The sequence below is a fragment of the Clupea harengus genome, chromosome 20 (genome assembly GCF_900700415.2).
Source record: "Clupea harengus chromosome 20, Ch_v2.0.2, whole genome shotgun sequence".
NCBI lineage: Eukaryota > Metazoa > Chordata > Actinopteri > Clupeiformes > Clupeidae > Clupea > Clupea harengus.
Genome location: NC_045171.1, coordinates 12,541,946 through 12,567,775, shown reverse-complemented (window position 1 = coordinate 12,567,775; position 25,830 = coordinate 12,541,946). Strand labels below are relative to the sequence as shown.

Below are 25,830 nucleotides of genomic sequence, written 5' to 3'. Positions count from 1 at the left end.
GGTCAGTCTTCTACCATAACACCCCGGTTATCCCGTTATCCTATTTTAGAAGTGAATGTTACGCCTTATTCCAGGGCTAGGCCTCCCATCTTGAGAGGTTTCATGGGAGGCATAAGCCCAGCTCTGTGCATTTCTGTCCCTTGAAATGCCCCCCTAGTGACTGAGTTAGCCAGGGTCCGCTGCTCTATAGTGACATCTACAGGATCCAGAAGGTCCATGTAGATATGCCATTTTTCCTGCAACCTAGAGGGACTGGTGAACTCCAAAGGTTTCAACACGTACCTCCTCATCTGTGGAGCATGATTGGGGTTATGCTGCTGCACAGCTACGCTTAGGAAAAGTCACTTTTTTTTTTACTAAAATGTAATCAATGGAGGGACTAGGACTAGAAAAAACATTCATGTTCTGTAAGAGAAGTCATTCACTGATCGGCACACACATACAATAAATGCATAAATGGACTTCCTGGTGTGAGAGTGAAGGTGTTTTACCTACCTATGGTGTGTCACTTTATTGTTATATTCAACTTAAACTATCAAACTAAATTCAGGAGATGTTATTGGTTCTCCCAGCTCACATTATATATATATATATATATATATATATATTACAAATAATATAATTAGATAATGACGTAATTAATTAAAACTGTGTCTTGACAATGTAAGATACTTAATAGTCCACTGTTATATTATATACCACTCAATATCATCAGTGAATGTCATTTTTCTCCTGGATTCTACTGAATACTATACGTTAACATATAAGAGCCCAGAACTTGATGAGAATTCACTGTTCACAATGCAACAGTCTTCAAGGCTGCATTAGAATCCCTTCAGAGCGGATGTGGTGGCCAAAGTCTTGAATATTTGGCAAACCTCTACATGCAATTAGAAATTAGAAATATTGATAATGGAAAAAACGGGCAGCAATTCAAGGAGTGTCATCTATATTTACCAATATTTTGCTAAACTGAAACTTGCTTAAGAAAATGTTCCATGAATAACACATTTGTACTTTCATACCATGGTATTACATAAAAGTTGATTTCTTATGGACCTAAAGAGGCCCACACAGCACTGACATCATGCCATTTTGTTTTCTGTCATTATGTCTGCACCAGTGAGACTTACATAAGTTATTTATCTGTTGTGGAACAGGATATATATAATTTCATGAATTTCTTAAAAGCCCTCTCTTCCCTGTGAACATGTACTTTTTAAGCAGGCTAGTGTTTGTTGTGTGTGTTGGGATTTGGTGAAGTTCATGAGGTACTTGATGTTGGAGTTGAATGTGGGAACTAAATGTTCTTTTCCCCTACATTAATTCATCTGGGAGTAAACCTCTTTTACAATGTTATTGTTAACTTGCACAGTTACTTCAACAACTTCAAACACATGACTGCCAATCATGAAATTAGATAATCCTCGGTGGAATTAGAAGAATATGAAGCCAATTTAGGTAACGTTTTGTATGGTTGCTACAATATATGTCTCACTACCGTCTGTGCACATCGCAACGTGTGTAATTGTGACATAATTAGCAATTAGTCTATGTCCGATTTAAGGCTATTGCTACTATGTAGAGACGTCGTTATTAGCATACCTCTACCAAATGCGTTGAAGTACTCCATACATCTACTGCCAGTGCCTAAATATAAATTGTCTCCGCCTAGTGAATAAAATTGCAATGTTCATAATGTTTTCTAAACACGCGTTTCCCGTTATGACCATTAATGCCTAGTAAAGCTTGAATAGAAAAATGAAATTGTGAACGTACTTAGAGAAGAAACTGAGAAGAAAAGCAGAAGCAGCATATTATGTCAAATGGCCTGAAGTTTTCGAAATACAAACCACGTGTGCAACACTGTTTATGTTCCGGGTTTAGGGGCAACAGAAGGTGTGTTTAGCCTCCCACCTCAGCTACGCAACTACTACGACTAACTGTCGGTAGAATGGAATATGTTTGCCTGTTTAATCATATGCACGTTTCTAAAATGTAGTTTAAAGTAGAAAATGGACATGGTCCCTTCGTTGAAAGTTCCTCAAAGCGGCGCCCAGCTGTACCGGTCAGTGCACGTTCACACCCCCTGCAGTTAGCCAGTAGGCTAGGCTAACCACAGTTGGTTTACTTTCTAGAAGCGTTTACCTGATAATGCACTGCAATGGTTCTGAGTCCTAGGCATGTCCTAGTCCTAGTCCTAATGCCTCTCTGACCAAGTAGAACAAATAGGACGAATTTCCACACGTACATTGCATGTAGCATATGCACACACGACTGGTTAGCCTACTTGAATATCAAGAAGTTAGCTCAATGCCAGACATAAAACACACAACGTTACAGTTATTGCCTTTGATGTGACCTGACTTAACAGAACCTGCTCAGAATTCAACTTTGTCCGTGTCATCTCTGTAGAAAACACCTGCAGAGGAAAGGTGCCTTGGACCCGAGATATAGCATACAGAAGCATTCGGACGGAACTGTCACCTTACCACTCTTGCCATCCTCATTGCAACATATTCATTTATCCACTCTTCTACCCAGTGTAGCCCATGGTAGCACGTGTGGAATTGTACAAATCCAGGTGGGTTGATGCAATTATATTTAATACAATTTATAGAGGCGTATGGAATTATAGAATATGAAGGTGTAATTCTATGCAGTTTCTATGATTTATTTCCTGAAATACTATAGGCCCCTCGGCTCTCCAAGAGGAAAAACTCAAAGTCATTTAGTGAAAAACTTGATGAGGTTCTACAGGACCAACTGTCATCTCATGGAGTGAGCTGGAATGAGGATCTAAAGAATGACCTACCCCAAAGCTGGCATTGCCATGGTGATTTGGTTCTTATCGGAGAGGACTGCTTCACTCTGCCTGCTTGGAAGAAAATGGGTGAGTTGATGTTCAGAGGTAGGCTACAGATTGTTTTTCTTGATATATTGTGTCTGTTTTTGTAGTTAATTGGATTCTGTTGTGACTTGTGTGTAATTTTTTGCAAAATCTTGCTTACTGTAGGATCAGAGTTGTGGCCTACAGTTGCACGTGAACTGGGTGCAAAGCGTCTAGCTCAAATTAAACAGATCTCAAAGGATGGTTTTAGGACTCCACTGGTGACCCTGTTGCTGGGAGACAGCAGCTATGTTACACACGTAGATAACAAAATAAGGTAAAACTTCTTTTTTTTTACGACATGAGACATTTATCTTAATTACTTGATGTTAAAAACTAAGCAGACAACACTACAGATCATGTACAAGGTCACTTTCTGTCTGTCTCTAACAGACATCTCAGGTCAGTTTGCATTGGGGTTTAACCTGGAAGTGGAAGAGACCCAGATCTTCTTTATAACTAATTTACAGATTAGCAAGGGTGAAGTAATCCCGTTAAAAATAGGTGTTTTGATTTAAAAAATCTGTGACTCTGGAAAGATTCAGTGGAGATTTATTAAATGTTGATGCAGTCACCCAAAATGTAATTCTTCAGATTCCACTTTTTCAGTGACTCTAATCCAATTAAAAATCAATTTAGAGTCTCCAGACTACAAGGCTAGGTCACCTTAAAGTGATAGTATTACAAATCATGTAAGAGATTAATTTTGCTTGACAGTTGCCTAAACTGATTTATACTTCAGGTATGAGTTTGACATTACCAAGTGTATGTTCTCATTTGGAAACATTACTGAGAAACTGAGGATAGCTTCATTCAACTGCAGTGGAGAAACAGTTGTGGATCTGTATGCAGGTAAGACCTTATAAGATACATGGTGTTGAAAGGTACTGTAATCCACTTGAAATGTTGAATCTGCTTGCATTGCCTTTCGTGTTTTAAAACTACTTCCTTGTTTGCATTGACTTCATGTTGTGCTCACCCAACTGTACAGGTATCGGATATTTCACACTTCCCTACCTGGTGCATGCAGATGCCGCCCACGTCCATGCGTGTGAATGGAACCCAGATGCAGTGGAAGCTCTGAAGAGGAATCTGCATTTAAACAAAGTGTCAGAGCGCTGCACTGTCCACCAGGGAGATAACAGACAAGTAGGTGTCAACAATATTGATTATGAAATAAATATACATTGTTTTAAATTTACGTTATAGATGCGTTTATACAAAGGGACTTACAGTACACTTCATGGCAATATGTCCTCCTTAGGAATTGGATCCATAGACTCTTTGTTACTTGCAACCTGCTCCACCAGTTTAGCCTTAGGAACGTCAATGATGTTGGTAATTATCCCTTCTTAAGCTCTTTCCACTGTAATTTTACCCAAGCAGTGTTTTCATTAATGGTAGATGTTGCAAGGGAAGGTCTCCCTTAGAATATTAGTTGGCCTGGCCTGGGCTACATGGGTGATGGATGTTTCATAATCAGTTCTTTGTCATTTTCATCAAGGAAATATCTTGGAAAGTAGCCTAATTTTCATTGCAAATGCTGGATGTCTGCTTCGATTCTGTTCAGGACAACCTTGAAAATGTATTATGGCACATTTCTGACCTCAAAAACATTGCAAATCATAGCCTCATTGTGGGGATGGAGGACACTTCATCTCATTTATCTTCTACAGCTCCCTCTGGAGGACCTGGCCGACCGCGTGAATCTGGGCTTCATCCCCAGCTCCGAGTCGAGCTGGGCTGTGGCGTGCCGTCTGCTGAGGAGAGACACAGGTGGAGTCCTGCACATCCACCAAAACGTCACCTCACCAGTGTGCAGCACGGATACCAGGCTTCAAGACGCTACTGCCACAGATAGAGAAAACGGAGCTGAGGTTGACGACGAGACGCAGGTTTCACAAGATGCTCCCAGCGGGACCAACAGAGACAGATTAGCTTGGAAGACTTGGGCAGAGGACACAGCCAGCCGCATTGCTGAACTATTGACAGCCTTGGCTCGAAGGTCATGGAGGACTCAGATTAAGCATATTGAGAATGTGAAGTCCTATGCCCCACATATTCATCATATAGTGCTTGATTTAGAATGCAGACCCTTGTGACAAATGCTGAAAAGTATTCAGCAGCAAACTCACTATTCATCTGATTCATTAAGTTATTACCGCTGTCAGATGTGTTCTACACTTACAAATACAATATTGTATGTTTATACTTTTTTATTAAATTAAATTAAATTAAATTAAATTAAATTAAGTACTGGTGTTTATGAGCTAATTGTGGAAAATATGAACTTCATGTAGATATTATTGATAATCTCTATTTAAGTAGAGAAGCAAAAGAAATATATGAAAAATAACGTTTTCAGTAGTTTTTGTACGGTAATGTAAAAAGTGTTCCAAATATAGCCTACTCGTTACAGATTTGGGAGAAGTATCTTTTAAATACGTAGGGCGTAGGCTATGTATTTAAATACGTTTGTGTAAATCCTCCGTAAGAAATATCTAACCGAAAAGGTGGTATTAATTTGCGGATTAAGTTTCATCCATTCATCACTGACACCTGGTACAAAACCTCATGGCGCATAGCACAACTACGATATCCTTAGGGGAAGAAGTTGTCCACCTTCCGGGATTGAGATTGTTTTGGCGTAGCTCTAACGACTTGTGCTTTCGTGGGCATCGCAGGAAGAGGGAGAGTGTGTAAGTGGTAGACGGACTACCTGAAAGGCTTTGGTAAGTAAAACGACTTGGAATAACTCACAGAGATGATACAATTTTTACAGTGGGGAAACATTTTATGAGGGTTTGGGTTTAGGCAGGTGTTATCATTGTTAGAATAGTTCACTTGCGCAGGCGTGGATTACTGATGTTCGGCACTTCAATTTCTTGTCATGAATTTAAATGATCGGTAGCCAAACTTGCATGATCTTTGATGCGATTTTTAGCTTCTTGTTGAATAACATAGCTGGTTAGTTAGTTTTATCCAGGTGATCAAACTGACGTTATGTAAATCACTGTTCATATTTCCTCGATGTCTCGTCGGCAACGCAACTCGGCGTTGAAGGGAATCTGTGTTGTTTTTCATATTCAAACGATTTCTGCTTGTTTTCTGCTTTCTAGTGTTTGAAGCTAGTGGCACGCTGTTCATTTCACTAAAGACGCACTCTGGTAACATTGTAGCCTAACAATGTCACTGTTTCAGTTATATTTCCACAAATTGAAAGAATTACGTTTTGACAGCGGCAGGGGTCCGTTGTGGTGTGTTGCCAGGTTGCAGGGTTGGCATTCACCTCCTATTCAACCACAAACTGTATTTAAACAGGTCTGCCAGCAACCCTGTGAACGAGCAGGTCATACATTCATAGTACTTTCTAGTTAGACTATTCTTTAAAAAATATGTTCTCTTTTTGGGTGGTGTCCATAAGGATTTTAACTGGCGTGGTGGTCTTAAAAGACTAGAACGCACGCACAAATCGAAATAGTCTACTGCAAAAACGATTGAGTCACTGTCTTGACAGCGTACTAAGTAGACGCCGTGCGTGTCACGCTGTCACTTCCAACGAAATATCAGCACTGAATAAATAATTATACACGGCACTCCACCCTTGACTGTGTATCCTTAGAGGGTGGCACCCAGTGATATGCTGCTGAGCTCATGTTGTCTTTGCTTCCCCCCCGTTCGCCCTCTTGAGAACGTCTGCCAGGTTGGCCCTGTGGGAGCGGGCACAGCCAACTCCACCATCAGTCTTAACGTTCTGGCTGTGCCCATTTACTTGACAGCAGAAATGGGGTCAGCCTATGGCGATATTCCCATGCCCTCTCTTGAATCTTTCAGACTAGGTATAACGCAGAGTTTACTATGACATTTACTTGCTGGCCATGAAGGTCAGTCCTCAGCAATTATTTAGCGTTGGCTAACTTGGATCAATATTTCATTCCCCTTGCCTCTTGTTTGGAATGTTTTTGGAAATTAATCATTAACCTCTTTCCATTTATGACACTAGTAGTGGAAGAAAAAAATGCTATACATTTGATGGGAAAATGGTAGGGTGTCATTCAAATGTAATCCTATCATCAACTAAAATGGTCAAATTCCGATTTCTGATTCAGTATATACATCTCTCGAAGTTTGTGCCTTAAAATTTAATTTCATCCACCCAGTGTTTTGTATTAATCTGTAACTTAATACCACTCCTAAACTGTTTGAATCATTAATCTGACTGTATATCCAGACACGATTTGGATGTGAGCGCTTTAATTCCTCTCGTTGAAACAAACCTTTGCCTGACACGTCAGTGCTGTTGTGGGCATGTTGTTCAAGGCTTGTGTTTTTGTTATCATTGCAATCTTAATTGCCCAGCCCCTGCAGGGCAGCGTGTCAAACCCCTGGCTGGCTGGCAGCGGCAGTCTCTCTGCATGGAGGCCTCCCTGCATGGTAAAGAGAAGGAAAGGTCACTCCAGCCCCTGTATTCCCCTCCAGTGCTGTCTCTACCCATTCTTTGCCACTCCTTCGGACCCTAGATGTAAAGTTCTCCTTTACATATGGAGATGCAGGCAACACCAGCAGAACCTGTTTACATGTGAATCACACTTGTAGACATACTTGGTGTATGTTGTAAATGATCTTCATCATGTGACGGATTAGGGGCGAAAGTTTTCTAGTGCCGATGATTTATGATTTTAGAGGATGTTTTGCTGAGAGGATAATGTGCTGTGTGTGTGTGTGTGTTAGTAAGGATAGCTGGGTGAGCGCTTGAGGATGCTGGAGGTGAACGTGGCGTTTCTGACCGAGTCAGAGCGGGAGCTCATCCTGAACGTGCTGAAGAGAGATGAGGAGCTCAGGCGGGCTGAGGAGCAGAGGGTCAGGTAAGAGACACCCCCTTTGGGCACTAATGCAGGAGCCGTTAACTCAACTTGCTCTTCAAAAAACTATGCAGCCTTTATGTGATCTTTTGGCGTTTTGATTGTTTTGAAGAAATCTATATTGACAAGTGCAACATAATTAAAGAAATGGTCCCCTACCCAAAACCAGATATTGGTAACCTTTAGTTTAGAAGGGTCTGTCTAATAGCCACATATTCAGAGAATTTCTTGAAGTGTGGAGTCTCTTGACTCTTGCATAATTTTGTTTAAAAAAGGATTTGTCACTTTTAGATGAGAAGGATAAGACAACAGAAACACATTGATAACGTTTAGTTTAACCTGGGTTGTGCTGTAGGAAGATGAAGCTGGAGATGCTAGACATGAAGAGGAGGGGCGCTAAGCGTGGCAGTGGCAAGTACAGCGAGCGCAGCTGCGGGCGGTGCCAGGAGCCACTGGGCAGACTCTTTGGCACTGCCAGCCAGTGTCGCGTATGCAAACACCATGTTTGCAGGAACTGTCGCCTGGTGCACCCCAACGGAGCCTGGGTGTGCACTGTGTGTGCCAAAGAAGCGTAAGATTGCCTCTCTTACATTTGATGTATTTAAAAACGTGACGGTACCAGCTGTTGAGCAAACTGGGATTATATCTAGTAGGATAAGAACCTCTGAGACTCTCATCAGGACATGCTAAGCACAGGCACATTACCTATCCCTCAGCTTAGTTTTGGGGTTAGATAACTCAATGAGAATCATATTTATATTTATTTAGCCTTGTATGTAACTTTATGAACTTTCAATTGTTTCTGTTGCACACAACTCCTAGTTGTATTGTATCGTCAGAAGCAGTACATGCACATCTAGTGGGTTCTACAGGGGAAAACCTGACTACAATGAAAGGTTGTGAACAAAAAGTGAACCTAAAATTAGGTTTTGTAAGTACCCACCCCCACTGTAAGAGACCCTAAAGTGTCCCAGTTTAGAGTGGAAAATTAAGACTACAATGGAAAAGGAGGTGGTCCATGCTGGGTAAATGTTTTACTGTTTGACCAGTGCCGTGTGCTTCTCCCAGTGATCTGAAGAAGTGCTCCGGTGACTGGTTTTACGACCAGAAGGTGAACCGGTTCTCCACGTCCTCAGGACACGACATTGTCCGAGCCTCCCTCAAGAAGCGCCCGCCCTGTAAGTACAGGAAGAGTCCATGTGATTTCTGGCGAACAGGAGGGTGTGAACCGCTCTCACTGCTTCCTGTGGAATGCAGTAAATGGAACAGATTCTCCTTTAAAAAATTCCCCTGAGTCTCACTAGTTCCAATGAAAACCTCATTTTGAATTAGGTGTAAAATGACACAATAAACAGTGTAACATAAGTATTTGTTTACACATATACATTAGTTGCATTGTAATGCTGATGGTGTAAGTTTCATGTCTCAAGATAAAAATCAATCATGACTCGGTTCAACTGAAGAGCTATTCCACTGTGTTTTTAGTGAAGAAGCGAGAGACTATTGGGGAGCTGCTTCTAAACAGTACCGATTTAAAGCCCAGCCCAGCTGCTCCTGCTGCTCCAGCTGCTCCTGTCCCACGACCCAGAGCCTCCAACAAGGGGTGAGAGCCAGAGAGCACTCTGTGTAGAAGCACTGTGTATGGCGCTGTGGCATGCATGTTCATTTTCCATTTATTCAAATCCCATTTGAATGCCAGTTCAGAATTTGTTGCGTTTCCATACACGGATACTGGAATGGGGCGGCGGGGTGCATTCCATGATGTTTGAATAATTTTGCAACAGTCTGTAGATGATGGAACAAAACTGTAATCACAGGCTTGAGTCCCAGTGAGTAGAATACTGGATGAGTATTTCTATTGTCCATCACTGTGGATGAAACCTCTGCCAGTGGTGTGATGCAAACTGATAAGTATGTATGCAGGATGATGAATGCTGCTCTAATTCCAGGCAGCTGTCGGGCGTCTCCGAGCAGCCGGAGGCGGGGCAGCGGAGCGACACAGAGTCCACAGACAAGTCCAGTCTGGGCAGCAGCCACACCGGCACCGAGTCGTCCCACAGCACTCCAGCGCTTCCCCGGTGAGCGTGTGGGGCCAAAACACCGGTCTCCCAGCTGTGCCCATTAATTAAGGATGGTGTCCATCTGTCACCAGCAATGCTTTAAAGGACAAAGCGGAATATATCAGTTGTGACTGAAGCTGGTTGTGCTGCTGTGGAGCGGTAACGCACATGCCACGCGTTCAGATGTCAATAGTGTTGTGTTTTTCCTCCACCAGGAAAGGTGTCAAGTCATCTCAGCACAGTCCTGCAGGGTCCATAGCGTCCACAGTGTCCAGCCTCATAGCACCTGCAAAATCCAGCAAGTCCCCCAGTCCCATCCCTGAATCAGAGACAGTAAGAATCATGCAATCCAGCCATCCAGCTTTTACCTTCCTCCATCTGCTCTGTCCTCCAAATGTGGATTTATTTAAAGTAACACTGCTGTCATTTGTGAAACATTTGTATTTTTTCCCTCAGGCCTCTTTGACACATCAGCTGAATCAGTCCTCAGAAGTGGTGGACCCGGAGGTCGATGGCCTGTTCAAGAAAAGCGTCAGACGGGTGCACAAAATCTCAGGTAGTTTCCTGGATCCTGCTCCTTCACACTGAATGCCATCACAAAGATTATCTGATTACCACCGGCCTCTTCCGCATCTTTTAGGCTGTCGGCCAACGTCAACACTAGACCTGCGTGGAGATGGTGCCAGTACCAAAGTGGGGTCAATGGGGGACAGGAGCAAGTCTGTACCAGGCCTTAACGTAACAGTCAGGAGCTTTAGCTGTTCTCATCACATTCACGTCACATCCACAACAGACCATCCATAAATGTTACAGTTTGTATTTAATATTTGCATATTAGTTTGAATGTATTCATGCGGAACTGTTTTTGACTGCTCCAAATGTGTTGTGTCTGGTGTGTTACACAAACAGGACGATGAGGAAGACGATGATATTGATAATCTGGTGAATATCCACAGAAAGACAATGGGTGATAGCGGCTCAAGTCTCCGTTCCAAAGTAAATACAGATTCTCTGTACATTATTTAAAAATCACATCCAATGACACATGTGCTTATTGTAAAGAGTCATGAGTTGACTATTTCATTTTTTATCATTTTGCCATAGGTTGATACAAAAGTAGTGATGGTTTCATTGTTTTGCCCTTTGCAGACAGGAGAGTGTTTTTTTTTTGTGTGTGTGTCCTTCAATATTAATGTAATTGTGGTTTTCTGGTGTTGTTGCTTCCCCCAACAGAGCACTCTGGGCAGTATGATGAGTGTGTACAGTGAGGCAGGAGATTACGACAGTGTGGAGGTGACCGGAGACATAATGTTCTCAATTGGCTTTCAGGAGCCCAGCCAGACCCTCTCCATCCTGGTGAAGGAATGCAGGGGGCTGGCCTACGCTGACGCGGCGAAACCGCGCTGCAATCCGTGAGTGGCCCACTCAGCAAAACACAAATGGCAGCAGCCCTTATTGTGCAGTGGGGACTGAACACAGAATTGGAAATAGAATAGAATAAGCACCCCTACGCCTACTGGCGTGTTCCGTGTCTAACACAGAATAGGACGTGAATGAACCAGTGGGGGTGTCACTGATGTGTATTGCTAGATATTCGATCCATAACCACATTTTTGTACTTCTGGGGGACTGAACCTACAGCATGTAAGACTGTAGCTGCCTCTCTGTGTATTTCAGACTGTGGCATAATTTGAAGCAGTCTCTTCTAGTGAAGTCACTATGTACTATTTGTCTTTCCTCTGTAAATATCCCCAACTTGTTTAAAAGGTTACACTCAGCAGGCAAGTTCATTTGGACTCTGCCAGAGAAATAAGTCTTTTTTTTTTCTCTCTCGTATGGTTCTTTGGATCAGCACCAAATGTCCTACTTTTAGCCATTCCAGACACACACGAGTGGTTCTGTTTTGGGTGGAGAATGAGAATTGGGAGCAGTAGGTTGTTGAGACTCTCTCCACACTCACCTTTTGGAAATTATGTCTGTCTCACACCCCGGTCTGTGCAGGTATGTGAAGTGCTACCTCCTGCCAGACAAGTCTCGCCAGGGCAAGAAGAAGACGGTCGTCAAGCGCAACACCATCAACCCCGTCTACAACGAGACCCTGAAGGTACTGGTGCCTGAAGAGCGATATTTTCCTGATGCCTAACTCACACCATCACACCTCCACTAAACGGCAACCTCAAAAAAATGTCCAAATTAAGGACTTCCAGTCACTGCTCGTTTTTCTTTCAGTGAACGATGGTTTGCAGATATAAATAGTAACTGCCTGCTGGGAACTTATTTTTCCACACATGCATAGCATCGTATTCATTGCCTCCATGAAAAATATGTTCATCTTACTGTGGACAAGATTTTACTGTGCTTTTATTTCTAAAGTATACCAAGGCACTAAATATACAGTGATTTGCCACCGACTGAGGACACGATGCAGTAGACCGGCTGTAATTATAAACGCTTGATTACTGGGTCTGCATGACGGCTCGTGTTGGAGCAGGCAATTAGCTGACCTCTGGCAGGCTTCTGGAGCGCTGTTGAAATTGACGATAAGTACAGGGTTATCACCAGGCATGACCAATAGACAAATATTGATTTTTGTGGCAGCCCTTTTGTTAATCCACCCAGCAAACAGGACGTGGTGGCTTGATATGAAGGGCTATGAACCACATGCCTGAACAAAGGCAAAAGCCTTCTGATTGACAACTGTAGCCAGAAAATAATTAATTCAGCAATGTTGTCAACATGTATTTGACACCATTTCTCTCTTTTATTGAATTTCTTCTCTCTCCTTCTCTCTTTCTCTCTCTCTCTCATTCTCTCTCCAGTACTCCATAAGTCGTTCTCAGGTCACCACCCGCACGCTCCAGCTCACTGTCTGGCACTACGACCGCTTTGGCCGTAACGCCTTCCTGGGAGAGGTGGAGGTCCCGCTGGACTGTCACGACATCGACTCCGCTCATCAGCAGTGTGTGGTCCTCAGGGGAAAGGTGAGCACCTGGCACAGACACACACATTAGTGGCTTTTAATGGCTCTCCCATAGGTGGCACATTAGGAATTCATGTAATTAATTAGTGTTAGTGAGAGACACTGAAACAATAGGAGTTCACACCCAATCCATACTAATTATTAACATTGTAACACATCACAATAACAAGAACTCGTTGATTATTTACATATAAAGGGCTCAGTCTTGTTTTAATATAAAGACCTGCAAGCTCTCTTCAGTAATGTGACTACTTGTATTACATACAAACCCACCAAAATCCAGGCATCCATAATTCATGAACCCAGAAGCCAGACTGGGCTCAGGCATCAGGCCATGCCTGTGAAGGCCAGCAGAGTGGGTTTAAGGGCTCTGGCCAGCACTAGGGGCCAGTTTGTTCTGTCCATCACAGGGCTAGTGCATGAGGCCAGCATATTGAGTCTGTGTGGCTGCCCACCTCCAGGTTCCCTCATTCTGCAGTGGGGTGAACGTTGGTAGGCTGTTAATGCCGTATCCTCCGGTCTGTTTGCTGCAGGTGCCCTCTTCTCCTCAGCAGTCTTCATTCACACAATACAAAGGGGAGTTGGTGATCTCCCTGATGTATGTCACAGCCGAAAAGCTGTCTGCAGGGAAGTCTAAAGGTATTACATCATGTGCTGTTAGTCATTGTTTCACACTGTTGCATGGCTTGACGTATAATTATGAAATATAAAGATTTTTTTCTTTTCTAAAGTTTTTAGAGCTTTCTGAAAATGTAAAAAAAAAAGAGGTTTCTGGTCTCTCTGCTGCAGCAGAGTTCTGAGCACTTTGTATCTCTCGCTCTCTTCCTGCAGCAGGAAAGGGGGGAAAAACAGAGGGAGGGGCAGAGCTGCATGTCCTGATCAAAGGGGCCAAGAATCTAACAGCCATGAAAGCAGGAGGCACATCGGACTCATTTGTAAAAAGGTTGGAAGTTCAACTGTTGATGCTATTGTACAATACATTCAATGTTTATCAATCTATTATATCTATTATTTCTTTTTTTTCCAATAATTAGGATTCCTCCGTCAGGAGGAAACCTATTGTTATTGTAGGCTTTATTATTCTTGTACCATGGGAGTCAATGGCAGCCCCTAGAACCGTATGGTAACTTTTTCTGAAATTTGGCACACTTATTAAGGACAGTCCCTTCTTTACTCACAACAAGTTTCATGTCTCCAACTAGACCACACTAGCACCACCAACGGGTCAAAGTTGGACTTTTGTTAACACACACAACTTTTGAACCGTTTGACCGATTTTCAAAAATGAGGTACCATTGGATTCCTTGGATCAAGACGAATTCGACGTTCAATGGCGCCAATTTTCGGTTGTATAGATTTTACGCTATTACCGGTTTTATCAAACTGCTTTGAAAGCCTACTCTTCCTACAATTTTTCTCAAATCCCATATGGTAACTTTTTCTGAAATTTGGCACACTCATTAAGGACAGTCCCTTCTTCACTCACACCAAGTTTCATGTCTCCCACTAGACCACACTAGCGCCACCAACGGGTCAAAGTTGGACTTTTGTTAACACTGTAACTTTTGAACCATTTGATCGATTTTCAAAAATGAGGTACCATTGGATTCCTTGGATCAAGACGAATTCAACTTTCAATGGCGCCAATTTTCGGTTATGTAGATTTTCCGATATTTGCGCTTTTCTCAAAAACCTTTGAAAAGCCTAGTCCTCCTACAATTTTTGTCAAATCTTCTTCAAAATCACTAGAGATGATCTTCAGACCAAGCCTCACAAAAAACATTCATAGAATTTTGATCCTCACAACCGTTTGTCCGGTACAGCCACTCAAATTCAGCAGTAAAGCCGCCAAACAGGAAGTGAAGTGATATGACAGCAAATCTTTCAGATATGAACATGGGTGACAGTGGTGCAGTAGGTAGAGAAGTTGTTTAGAGATCAGAAGGTTGTTAGTTCAATTCCCTGTCGAGGCGTCCTTTAGCAAGACACTTCTTTCTTTTCTTCTTTCCCTTCTTCACTCTTCTTTCCTCTATTCTTTCCTTCTTTTACTCTTCTTTCCAAAATTGTGAAGAATATACATTTTCCCCTGGTTTCGCAATCTTTGGAGGAATCCGCATCGCTGCTTGCAGCTATATTTCTAATTGTTTTTATTTTTTATTTTTATTTTTATTTATTTATAGTTATCTGCTGCCGTCCAAAAACAAATCCACAAAGAAGAAGACCCCGGTGGTGAAGAAGACGCTGAACCCACACTACGACCACACGTTCATCTACAAGGACATGAGTGTGGAGCGGCTGAGGACCATGTGTCTGGAGCTGACCGTGTGGGACCGGGAGGCGCTGTCCAGCAACGACTTTCTGGGAGGCGTGCGCCTGAGCACAGGGACAGGTAAGTACTCCATTGGCTTCTCACAGTTCATTTAAGTTTTGAAAGCTATAAATGTAAATGTAATATAACTGTAATGCTAGATATTTATCAGCTTTTACTGTGTTGCTAATGGGTTTTGGGGAACCCTTTTGAAGGAAATTGAAGGTATTTCACTGTCGTTTGTGATATGATTTCATCACCTTTGTACTGAAATTAGTATATATTTAAATTTTGTATGTTGTGTACATCTGATGTCATGCTGTCAACAAACCCTGTAGACTGTATCTACTGCACATGAGCGTAAGTCTGTCTCTGTATCTGAGGCCTGTGTTTGAGTGTTTGTTGCTCTTCCGTTCCTTTTATCCCGCAGTCACTCTGAAGTCAGGCCACGAGGAGTGGCTAGCAGAGTCTTCCCCAGAGGAGGTGAGCCTGTGGCAGCGCGTCATGCAGTACCCCAACTCGTGGGCAGAGGGCACTCTTCTCCTGCGCGCCTCCATGGGGAAGAGCAAATGAGGACAGCCTTCCCCCGCAGAGAGGCTCGTGATGAGTCTGTCCCTTCAGTCAGTAAGAGTGTTGCATATGAGAGCTGGGATTATAATTTGTAATGCAGAGTTCTACAGTGCCAAAGTAAAATATTTTATAAAATTAAGCTTTACAAATAATATATATTTCTGTTGAAGGAATTTTATTCTGTTGTAGCAGATTTTATTTCTAGTTATAGTGTTTGTATATACATATTCGTGCTTTTAACTTTTAACATGGCCAAAGTACAAAGCAAACCTGAAATGCCTGAAAAAGGGATTGCGCTCATAGAAAGTAACTACACAGAGAGTACATGTTCTCATCATGTTATGTTTCTACATTTATTAGTTTTTTTTGTTGCTTGAACAGGCTACCAGTTACTCGACATTAATGTCATTCTATTAGTACACATTCCTCTCCTTTTTTTTAATTTGTCAGCTAATTTCATTCACCTCAAAAGTAATATAATAAACTTTTAACAATCTATGAAGTTTGACTGGTTTTTCTTCCAAACTAATGACTGTGGTTTGACAATTCTACCTGCATTTCACTATTTCAGTATGTTTTATACAGGTTTTTAAACCAATGATATGCTATAACAGTAACCACTACAGAGACAAAAGCAAACAGGAGCTTTTGACATTACTACAACACCAATTCCCCCCATCCAAGGTCTTGGTCTGCATTGCTCTATTTGTGCTACATCAGCATGGTTCTGGGGGATATTCATCGTACGTGGTTTAGTGACAAACCTGGATAAGTTAACTCAGAGTAAGTGGTAAACCTCCTAATAAAAGAACCCCCATTGGTTAATTCTCCTAGCAAAACAACGTCAGAGGGCTATTCTATTAGGAGGTTTACCACTTACTCTGAGTTAACTTATCCAGGTTTGTCACTAAACCACGTACGACGAATACCCCCCAGGTGTCAGAGCTCATCCCCCATTCTGTCAGAAGGACATGAGGTCCCTTGGCCGTGGAACAGGTGGTCCCAGCAGGTCGCCCTCACTCGCACAGGTCCCTGTCGATCTCCAGGCGCTCTCGCTCCTCCTCTTCGAGCAGGTAGTCCTCTATGTAGGCGTAGAGTTCCATGGAGGTGGTGGGGTTCATGAAGCGCTCCCGGTCCACGCCGTACTCATCCACCAGCACCATGGTGAAATACGAGGTGGAGATGTGCAGAGCTTGCCTGACAAACACATACTGTACATCACTGACTGCTAATACAGTAGGTGACCGCTTGAAGACGACTTGGTTTTCAATGAGATTATGTTCTTATGAAGGAACTACCTGTTAGCAAATGGTGTGTGGTGGTTATCATGAATTCAATTAACAGGAAACACAGAACTTCAAATAAATTGCAGAAATTCACTTTTCTTTTATGAAGCTTTCACTATACAGAGATGTGCATCTGAATGGAATTGTAATAGATGGAGGGGCATCGATGAGCAGCACAGGTCTGTTTTATGTCACTTTATTTCCCTTACAGTTAATTACAGGACTTTGTTACTCTGAGACCCTCAATGATAAACATACATTACTGATGGGATTTGGGAAGGAAACTGGTGAGCAATGCATGGCTGCGGTTTGATTTTACTCAGGGAGGTGCCTAATGAAATGACCCAGAGGTTTCTAAGTGCAAGCTATGATAAGAGCTGGCCAAATTCTCTAAACGCTAAAGAAAGGCGCTTCAGTGTTTCCTTTCTTATCTCCTTTAGCATAGGCTACACTAGACCATCCATTATGAATGAAAAAGGAGATAATGCCATTCCACAATTCCTTACGGCAGCAACCTTTAAAGACCCACGTCAATAACTTCTGCCTTCGCATATTTACATAGACTCAAGTGTAAGGGCACTCGGATTCTCTTATTACCACAGTTGTCTTTTCCTAAGTCCTTATGAATTCTCCTTCACAACTTTCCTTAACCTCATGATGTTTTCCATCGATGCCGAGGTAGAATGGTTAGGAAAAGGTGATAGGACGGACTATCCGACTGCATGCCCATGCCTGTTGTATGTCACACTGACCTCCATGTTAAGGGTTCATTACCTGAGGCCCTCGATGACCTGTGAGTCCAGGTAATGGCCCTTAATGCGCCCCACCTGCCGAGGCTCCACCCCCAGCAGCTCAATCACAGTCACACGACGCAGATCCAGCCCGCAGTCTGCTTTCTGTGTGGGTCACACAAAGGAAAACGGACAGCAGATAGTTTAATGTCAAAATACTAAAGTTACCAAAAGAAGAAAAGTCTAGGGTAAGTGAAGTGGCCATGTGTATGAAAGTGTCAATAGTGTTTGGTAGCCAGTCGGCAGCTACGCTCATAACCAAAGGCTAGTCTGAACCAAAGTCCCTAACTTAAATGTTTGCAATAGACCCGTCAGTCAGTAAGAAGCTACGTGGATTTGCAAGGGGACACCATCTTAAATCCAAGGCCCTGGGCCAGCCCAAGCTGCATCTCCTGTGACCAATAGCGGACTCAGCTCGCCTCCTAACCCTAACTCTCGGGCCGTTCAAAAACTGGGAAACTTGCAGCAAACAAACAAAATAAACCAAGAGGGGCACAATGCCGGAGAAGGAAATCCACTCAGATGGTCCAAACTGAGTAGGGTAAACAACACTCTTGCTTCAGGGCCTTATCTAGCTAGCCCAATGGGGATACAAGAAGCAAGCTAGTGCCCCTTTATGGATGAGGTGTGTTCTAAACTACAAGGCAAAACGATTTCAGTTGGACAGCCAGAAGTGTTAACAGCAATGGTCCAAAACCAAAGAAAGGAGTACCCACTGTGAGAGAGAAGTGAACCGCTTACACACATACCTCCACAGGTGTGTACTCTTATCTAATGAGGTCAGTCAGACCAGTTTTGCCTATGCACTGATAATGCCAAACCTGAAGGAGGCACAATATACCTTTCTAAGTCACAGCCAGGAGTAATGGTGGTGGGCCTTGCATGTTCTTCCTATTATTTCACTTCATGAGGTTTAGGTTCCTTTATAAGGAGTACTGATTGTCAGATGCAGTAAATAGGCATCAGTGACTTACCTGTATCATAATATTTTGGAGCTTGTAGTACTGGTTGGCAACATTAGGAGTGGATACGACCAGCAGTCTCCTCTTCTCATGGAACTGGTCGAGCAATGCAGCTGCAGTTTTCACATCTGTTTTGATCTGCATCACTGTGAAACACACAGACACACAAACACACACACACACACACAGACACACACACACAAACACACACATAAACAAAGCATAACACATATAAAACAGTGAGTGAAACAACAAGAAAACAGCAGAGCACATAATCTGTGTACATGGCATATGTCATATGTTGTGGACCAGGCACTGTAATAACATGTTATATTTAATGCTTATTTTATTTATTTTCTTGAAACAGTGTCAGAAAAAAAAAAACCATGGAAGTATTGACTACCTGGGGTTGGATATGCCACCAGCCAAGCTAGTTGTATGTGTTTGCCAATTTTCCCTTTCTCCCCTCCACAGCCCTTTCTGTAAATGTTTGCAGGTGGTCAAGATCTGCCTAGCTATACAGAGCATGTTTGCCTACAGACTGAGTGTGCATAAGCGTGTGAGTCATCGATGTCAGAGGATGATGAGTAATTCAAGCCAGAGGGAGGCAGCGTTCATTAGCGCTGTCAGGCACTCACACACACACTGTGGCAGCTCATCTGACCAGCTGCGGTCGAAGCGGCACACGCGGGTGGTGGTACCGCTCCTCTCGTAGCCGCTGTCGCAGTGGTACTCGCACGTGGCACCGTAGTTGTTCTTGTCGGACGAGCACGTCAGGTAACCATGGAGAGGTTGCTTGAGAGGTGGACACTTCCTGACTGTATTGATGGAGACACCGGCAGTGTTAATATTTAACTAGCCTATCTCGAAGAGAGGCTTCTACCATTTCTGTGAAACCAGTGTTCAGCACACATGTAGTTTTATGCCAGAATAGACTTGCTTCATTGCTAAAATGCTTCTTTGTGTTATGATACAAACACCAGTCTTTCTTTGGGTTTGATCCACACTCCAATTACCATGACAACACAGATCCAAATTACACATTCTAAGGGCATCCAAAAAAAGTCTCCAGTTACTGGCCAATGCACTGAAGATCAAAGGTAATCAGACGAACCCTGTTTACGAAGCCACACACTCCCGGCTCTTACATATAAACAAAGACCTTGCAAAACAAAAGCCTTGAGTGAATAACATAATTATCACTGGTGTCCGTGAACAGGTTGTTTTCCCAGCTAACTCAACCGGAATCTTCCCTACTTACCCTCCACATGCACCGTAAACTTGCAGGCAGCTCTGTTGCGGGCCTGATCGTAGACTCGGTAGCGGACGATGTGGATCCCCTCAGCGAGTGTGGATCCAGACTCTGGGCCCACACGCATGAGGCTGTGCAAGGATCAGACAGGCATCAGTTTAATGAGAAGAGCAGGCACAGAATTTGGCTTTAATGAGATGGTATTGTTAGGCCGGCCTTACTCAACAGTTTTGCCAGAGGTGTCCGAGGTGTGAGGTCGATCCCAAGACACCCGAGCGGTAAGTTTTCCCGGTTCCGCCACCTTAACCTTGGACATGGGGCACTTTATTTTTGGAGACTCGTGGTCTGGAAAGAGGCAATTGTAAGCAGAAACTCAGAGCAGGTTTTTTCTTGTATAAGAGAAGAAAAATGGCAAAAAAGTTGGCTCCAATAAGGTAAACATCCTGTGGGGAAAGCACCCAAGCGCTTCACACTGGCTATCTCAACAAAATATGTGTGGGTGAACACTTAGAACACTGTTCCCTGACACATCTTAAAAGGCTCCAACATAAACCATGCTTGCTTTTCCCTGGATATGTTCCAAAGGGTTCATTAACTGCACAAAACAATACATAAGTCAGTATTTCCACCACACTAGTCTTCAACTATTTAATCATAGCGTAAAATCTTTGAGGAGTATATTTGGTCTGGTCAAGGGAGAGGTGGATTAATGTGTAGGGCAAGTTCTAAATGAAAACAATGGCTTACAAGAGATTAGAGAGATACTATCACTTACTTAGAGATACTATCACTAGCCATAGTTCATGGGTGTAATGTGTGATATACACAATCTATCTGTAAGTGAACACTTACATTATTAAAATAGGATACCCATACGGTAAGTGTTGTTGTAGGAGAAACTATAGTATCAGAAGTCTTAGGACAGGTCTGAGAATGCAGTGCTGATCTTGTAGTTCGTTATTCAAATTTGTTTGCATTTGTCTCTCCAGCTGTAAAAGCACCCTACATATCATGTTAAACCAGTTCTTCAGTGTGAGGAAGTACCTGCGCAGATAGGCTCAGCACCAGTCCAACTCCCATCGGTTTGGCATATGCGCACACGGTCTCCCTCCAGCTGGTACCCTGGGTGACAGAGGTACTCACACCTGGAGTCCACCATCACACTGTCCGAGCAGTGGAACGTACCATACTGGATCACAGGCAGCACGTGACAACGGACCCCTAGCCGTCACCAACAGACAGAGGACAATTTCAATATGATATTACAATGTCAATGTTACTGGCTACTTAAAAAGCAAATAATGATTCAGTTTACAATGGGCTGATCCGTCAAACAAAAAAAAAAACACATACTCCGACAATGGGCTGTCCCAGACCAGCGACGGTTGTCCATGCACTGCAACGACAGGCGCCCCACCAACTTGTAGCCACGGTCACAGGACAGCTCACAGCGTGTACCCAGGGAGCTGTAGTGGTTCCTGTGGCGCGGAGAGGAGCAGGATACATCTCCATTCGGCAAAGTCAGAGTGTGGCACCAGCGGGGATCTGCCAGACAACACACACTCCCGTCATTCTCCCAGAGATACAGGGTGAGTCTGGATGAAGCGACACATCTTGTATCACGATACTGCTTAGTAAAATTAAAAGGGGGACTAGATGTAGGACACTAAGCAGTAATAGCATAGTAGCTACTGAAGTAACAGCAGTAGATGTTAATAATGGAGATGGAGTGAACAGATTGAGAAGTTGGTATATACTGTACTTACTGTTGTAGTAAGTACAACAGCAGTAGATGGTAATAATGGAGATGGAGTGAACAGATTGACAGTTAGTATATACTGTACTTACTGTTGTAGTCTAGTCGGGGGGTGTAATAGGTCTCCTCCTCCTCCTCATGCAGGACCTCATTGTTATTGCTGTGTGACGTCACTGCAGAACATGAAACCACAAACTACTCACAGCACTGACCAGCGGTTATTGAATGACACAGAGAGGAACTGTTACACATGAATTATACTATAACATGTCTTTCACCCACCTGACTACAGGGTGTAGGGAAAGGGGGTAGTGCAGAAAGTCTGAAGGTTTAACACCGTTGTGGTAAAGGTCTTTAACTGAAGCACTGCATTAAGCTTTAGAAAGCAAAACTCCAATATTCTACTCCGATATGCTGAACTGACATGCTACAACTAACAGACCAGAAAATGGAGGCCAGTGAAGGATCTTAGTGAAGTCACAGATTGTTCCAAACCAACTCTTTGGCAGCCCATGCTGCCCCCCCTCCCATTTAGAGGATGTAGGCTTGATAGATGAAAAAACTACAAACACCTGGTTTTGTGATTAGGGGCTCCCAGAGACCACAGCAACCCAAAGGCACTTTGTCCTGCTTATTCATGCTCTGAATACTTACATACTCTGTGTAAAGATAAAAGGTACTGTATTTTTGACATGATTAATTCCAGTAATTACCAGATATGCTATTGGTAGAGAGAATGTAGCCTAGTCTTCTGCCTGATCACATTTACATTTAGTCATTTAGCAGACGCTTTTATCCAAAGCGACTTACATAGGTGCGACGTACAATGTATACACATTTTACATTTTCACTGATGGCACACTGCACATCAGGAGCAATTAGGGGTTCAGTGTCTTGCTCAAGGACTTGATCAGTTGTCTACAGTGGGATTTGTAAAAGGAGAAAATAAAGGTATATCCTTTCCTTTCCATGATACATTCTATATAGTCATTTTTTCCACCTTCTAAGAGTGATCTTGTTTCATTCTACAGCTACATTTTACCAGTGGGATTCTCACTAGCTTTTTGGGTGAGTCATCACATTCAGGATTTTCCATCACTGTGGTACGTGTACGTGGGGAGCGAACAGGAAAGCTGAGAGTCAGCAAAAAGATGTGTTCTGTAATATGAACTCACTGTTTGACAAGTTTGACATGCACAAGGTCTTTAGGGGAACAATCCAGGCCAACATTTAAAGCCAAGTAAACAAGGAGTTCAAAACGGACAGAGATAGTGAAATGGTATTCCCCCTTTCCCCATTAAACATACCAAGACACAATAGTTACAGTGCACGTTGCACAATGCTGTGTTTTGATCCTTCTACTGCAATGTTATGCTCCATTCTGGATTTGATTAAACACATCTGCCAAGGCCAACATATTAATATTCAGAAAGCATTGTCACACATGTTGACAGAGCGTGTTTATGAAAACATCCTCACAATCTATTTATCTGTTTATCTTGACAGTAGGATAACACTTGGTGTTGATGATACTCAAATCAATGTGAACAGATCCATACTAGTGGTATCTGAAAGTATACTGTAGCCTCACAAAGCCGCTCTGTCGTACATTTAGCATTAGCCGGATTGCTCAGAGAAAAGTAGCACAACCAAACTTAACTTCTGTAAAAGGTGAAGATCAGGAGGAGGTCTAGATTGATGTTCAGTTCAATTGTAAGAGTTCTCAGCTATGCAGTCAGACAGGGCGTAGTACGGAGCCATGAACTAGTCTGAACAGAGTGACTGTGTATGACACACCACTGTCTTGAAGCACTGACTGCCCTCAGGCAATTCTCCTGCCAGTTTTCCATTTTCCGCACCAGCTCACAGAGGTAACTGGGGGGCTGGCCACATAGTCACTGGGGCTGGCCGAACCAACACTGATGAGGCTGTAAAACACTGTGACTATGACGCAGCCTGCTTCATACGAAACATCCAAAGCAGGCTGTTAATAGGGTGCTGCTTACTTTACCTGGAAAGCATGTAAGGATGGGACACCATCCAAAGTGGAGCACAACATATGAAGTAGTCCATGATGGCAAACAGAACAGAACAGAATGTTGGCAGGATCCAGACACAGGACATTTAATTAATAACAGATTTCAAATTTAAGTCTATCAGATCCATTACCCTGAAACCTTACGTTATTGTGCTGAGGGGTGTTTAGAATGTAAACCACAACTAATACCTTGACAGCCCATCTTCATGACACAGTCTAGTGGAAAAATACAACTCAAATACATCTGTGTCTAGCGTGTGGAGGATATTCTGTTAAATAGAAGGAGCAACCACAGAGAGAGCAACAGAATCCCTCTATAGTATGACATGTCAATGAAATTGCTGATGGTACTTTATTGCACCCACGTGACAAATCGTGGAAATGTGATCAGCCATCTCAATTTCGCTTAGGTAGGCTTTAACTTTAGACTACTTAAAACAGGTGTAGTGGAACGCTAATTTGAGGTGCCAAATTTAAAGAGGGTTTAAATTATGTTTTCCCCACAGGTGGTTTTTGAGCACTTAGTAATTTGCTTGTGATGAATAGTTCAAATCGGGGTCTAATTATAGGAGAGGAGAGAGGAGAGTTGACACTGCAGGTATCAGACTATTTTAAACAGCAACAGTGATACCACTGACGCCATCATGCAAGGTTCTATGGGCTCTTTGTTGAGATAAGTTTCAGGTTTGAGTTGAGACAGACAAACCCTGACATGCCCCATCACAAACAGAAAAACTGGTACTCGGCTTATAAACTTGTCTTCACTATTACTTGACCCATTGTTTCTGTTATGAATTTGAAAGCATTGTAGATCCCCTAATCTTTATCCAGAACACAACAATAATAGTATTTGTATATCAGTGGAAGAACACAGCACACATCTTTGTAAATTTACGTTCATTCATACCCCTCCTGAATAAAGTAACTACTAGATGTCCAAGATACACTGATACAGGATTGAAAACCTGACATGGCCAAAATTCTACGCTCTAACTCCACTCCATCCTGTGGAATATCCCCAGAGGAAATAGTTAATGCTCCTCTAAATTCTTCTTCTCATTGTGAAATCAATTTAACACAGCTGCTTCTAATACGAGCATTATTACTGTGGTGATGGAGGTATGTCTCCACTGCACGGAATACGCCACTGCACAATCTGAAGCTGTCTATTCACGTAGCTTTACTTGGTCTATATCTATTAGGCAACAATAAGTGTATAACCTATAACCATTTTAAATACGTTAAAAAGTTCACGGTGGAAATGATCAATATGGTCCCAGAATAAAAAGCAAACAAACCCAAAAGTTGGGTGATAGATTTAGCCAAACCCTACCTTCAGTGTAATGCCCACAAATCCAGGATACAAACTGCGCCTCAAACAACAAAATGATGTACAGTTTTGCCATCACAAGGTCTAGCGTTGTGTCTTCGGTAACTGTTACCGTTGCTGCAAATTCTGAGATTCAAGTGGAGAATTCCAAAGAAGCGGACACGATCTAGTTGCCCTTGATTTCTCCAATAACGCCAGATTGAAGCATATTCGAAAACGCCATTGTGGCACGCCGTTTGTGAAAGAGAATGAAAGTGGATATGTTATTAATATCACTGATGCAGAGATTAATAGTATTGGCTAGACTCCCAAAAGCAAATGTAAGGGCTTCAGTACTCGTCCTCTCCGTCCTCTGTAGTCAACTTTGGAGAGTTCTGCCGCTAGGGTAAGCGTTTGCTTGGCGTGCGACTGCTCCCACTAACTGAATTCACTGAACGTCAATGTGTGGTCACAGTTTCAATCAATTCATAATATGATGGTGTACCTGCTTAAGTCTAACAGACTTCAGAGAATGAAAAATGTAAACAAATATTGCAAAATTATTAATCAGATTATACAGCCCATTGAACAATGTGATAACCAAATGTTTTTTATTCAGTTCTGTCATGGGCACAGAAAAAGAGATTTCTATTTTGTAGATTTCAAATGCAAATTTCAAATGGAGACCCAATGCTGATTACCTTTTCCTGAATTTTGGCAGACTGAACTCAAGATAAAACATGGAGGGCAACACTATAACATTGTG

General features: G+C 42.7%; 3 protein-coding genes across 5 annotated transcripts; 2 read left to right on the top strand and 1 right to left on the bottom strand.

Moving 5' to 3' along the window:
* Positions 1 to 1,856: 1,856 nt before the first annotated feature.
* On the top strand, positions 1,857 to 5,134 carry trmt12 (tRNA methyltransferase 12 homolog). The gene is made up of 7 exons (XM_012819409.2): positions 1,857 to 2,068; positions 2,416 to 2,584; positions 2,695 to 2,893; positions 3,017 to 3,167; positions 3,633 to 3,742; positions 3,882 to 4,039; positions 4,567 to 5,134. The coding sequence occupies exons 1-7, from the start codon at positions 2,016 to 2,018 to the stop codon at positions 4,990 to 4,992; spliced, it is 1,266 nt and encodes a 421-aa protein (XP_012674863.1). The 5' UTR covers positions 1,857 to 2,015; the 3' UTR covers positions 4,993 to 5,134.
* Positions 5,135 to 5,346: 212 nt separating this feature from the next.
* Positions 5,347 to 16,166, top strand: sytl4 (synaptotagmin-like 4). 3 transcript variants are annotated; one of them, XM_031587355.2, is made up of 17 exons: positions 5,347 to 5,622; positions 7,622 to 7,755; positions 8,108 to 8,323; positions 8,821 to 8,930; positions 9,238 to 9,355; positions 9,702 to 9,830; positions 10,028 to 10,145; positions 10,269 to 10,368; positions 10,453 to 10,556; positions 10,722 to 10,808; positions 11,046 to 11,224; positions 11,814 to 11,916; positions 12,632 to 12,793; positions 13,326 to 13,431; positions 13,627 to 13,735; positions 14,973 to 15,181; positions 15,531 to 16,166. In XM_031587355.2, exons 2-17 carry the CDS (start codon positions 7,649 to 7,651, stop codon positions 15,671 to 15,673), a joined length of 2,100 nt encoding a protein of 699 aa, XP_031443215.1. In that variant the 5' UTR covers positions 5,347 to 5,622; positions 7,622 to 7,648; the 3' UTR covers positions 15,674 to 16,166. The 3 variants fall into 3 exon arrangements, with proteins under 3 accessions (XP_031443215.1, XP_031443214.1, XP_031443216.1); XM_031587354.2 differs by having other exon boundaries at positions 5,348 to 5,622; positions 13,624 to 13,735; XM_031587356.2 differs by having other exon boundaries at positions 5,349 to 5,622; positions 10,453 to 10,550; positions 13,624 to 13,735.
* Positions 16,167 to 16,569: 403 nt separating this feature from the next.
* Positions 16,570 to 25,490, bottom strand: srpx2 (sushi-repeat containing protein X-linked 2). Its single transcript, XM_012819418.3, has 10 exons — positions 25,089 to 25,490; positions 21,810 to 21,890; positions 21,315 to 21,506; positions 21,006 to 21,182; positions 20,183 to 20,306; positions 19,971 to 20,092; positions 19,348 to 19,527; positions 18,722 to 18,855; positions 17,731 to 17,852; positions 16,570 to 16,867 (listed from the first exon to the last, which is right to left on the bottom strand). The coding sequence occupies exons 1-10, from the start codon at positions 25,159 to 25,161 to the stop codon at positions 16,687 to 16,689; spliced, it is 1,386 nt and encodes a 461-aa protein (XP_012674872.1). The 5' UTR covers positions 25,162 to 25,490; the 3' UTR covers positions 16,570 to 16,686.
* Between the last annotated feature and the right edge of the window lie 340 nt (positions 25,491 to 25,830).

Coding starts and splice junctions, on each gene's coding strand:
- trmt12 (XM_012819409.2), top strand. CDS start 2,016: ATGGACATGGTCCCTTCGTTGAAAGTTCCTCAAAGCGGCGCCCAGCTG. Junction 2,585..2,694: donor GTGGAATTGTACAAATCCAG/GTGGGTTGATGC, acceptor GAAATACTATAG/GCCCCTCGGCTCTCCAAGAG. Junction 3,743..3,881: donor AGTTGTGGATCTGTATGCAG/GTAAGACCTTAT, acceptor CCAACTGTACAG/GTATCGGATATTTCACACTT.
- sytl4 (XM_031587354.2), top strand. CDS start 7,649: ATGCTGGAGGTGAACGTGGCGTTTCTGACCGAGTCAGAGCGGGAGCTC. Junction 12,794..13,325: donor GTGTGGTCCTCAGGGGAAAG/GTGAGCACCTGG, acceptor TGTTTGCTGCAG/GTGCCCTCTTCTCCTCAGCA. Junction 13,432..13,623: donor GTCTGCAGGGAAGTCTAAAG/GTATTACATCAT, acceptor CTCTTCCTGCAG/CAGGAAAGGGGGGAAAAACA.
- srpx2 (XM_012819418.3), bottom strand. CDS start 25,161: ATGGCAAAACTGTACATCATTTTGTTGTTTGAGGCGCAGTTTGTATCC. Junction 21,891..25,088: donor TTGTGGGCATTACACTGAAG/GTAGGGTTTGGC, acceptor CATGTTCTGCAG/TGACGTCACACAGCAATAAC. Junction 17,853..18,721: donor TCCAAAATATTATGATACAG/GTAAGTCACTGA, acceptor TGACCCACACAG/AAAGCAGACTGCGGGCTGGA.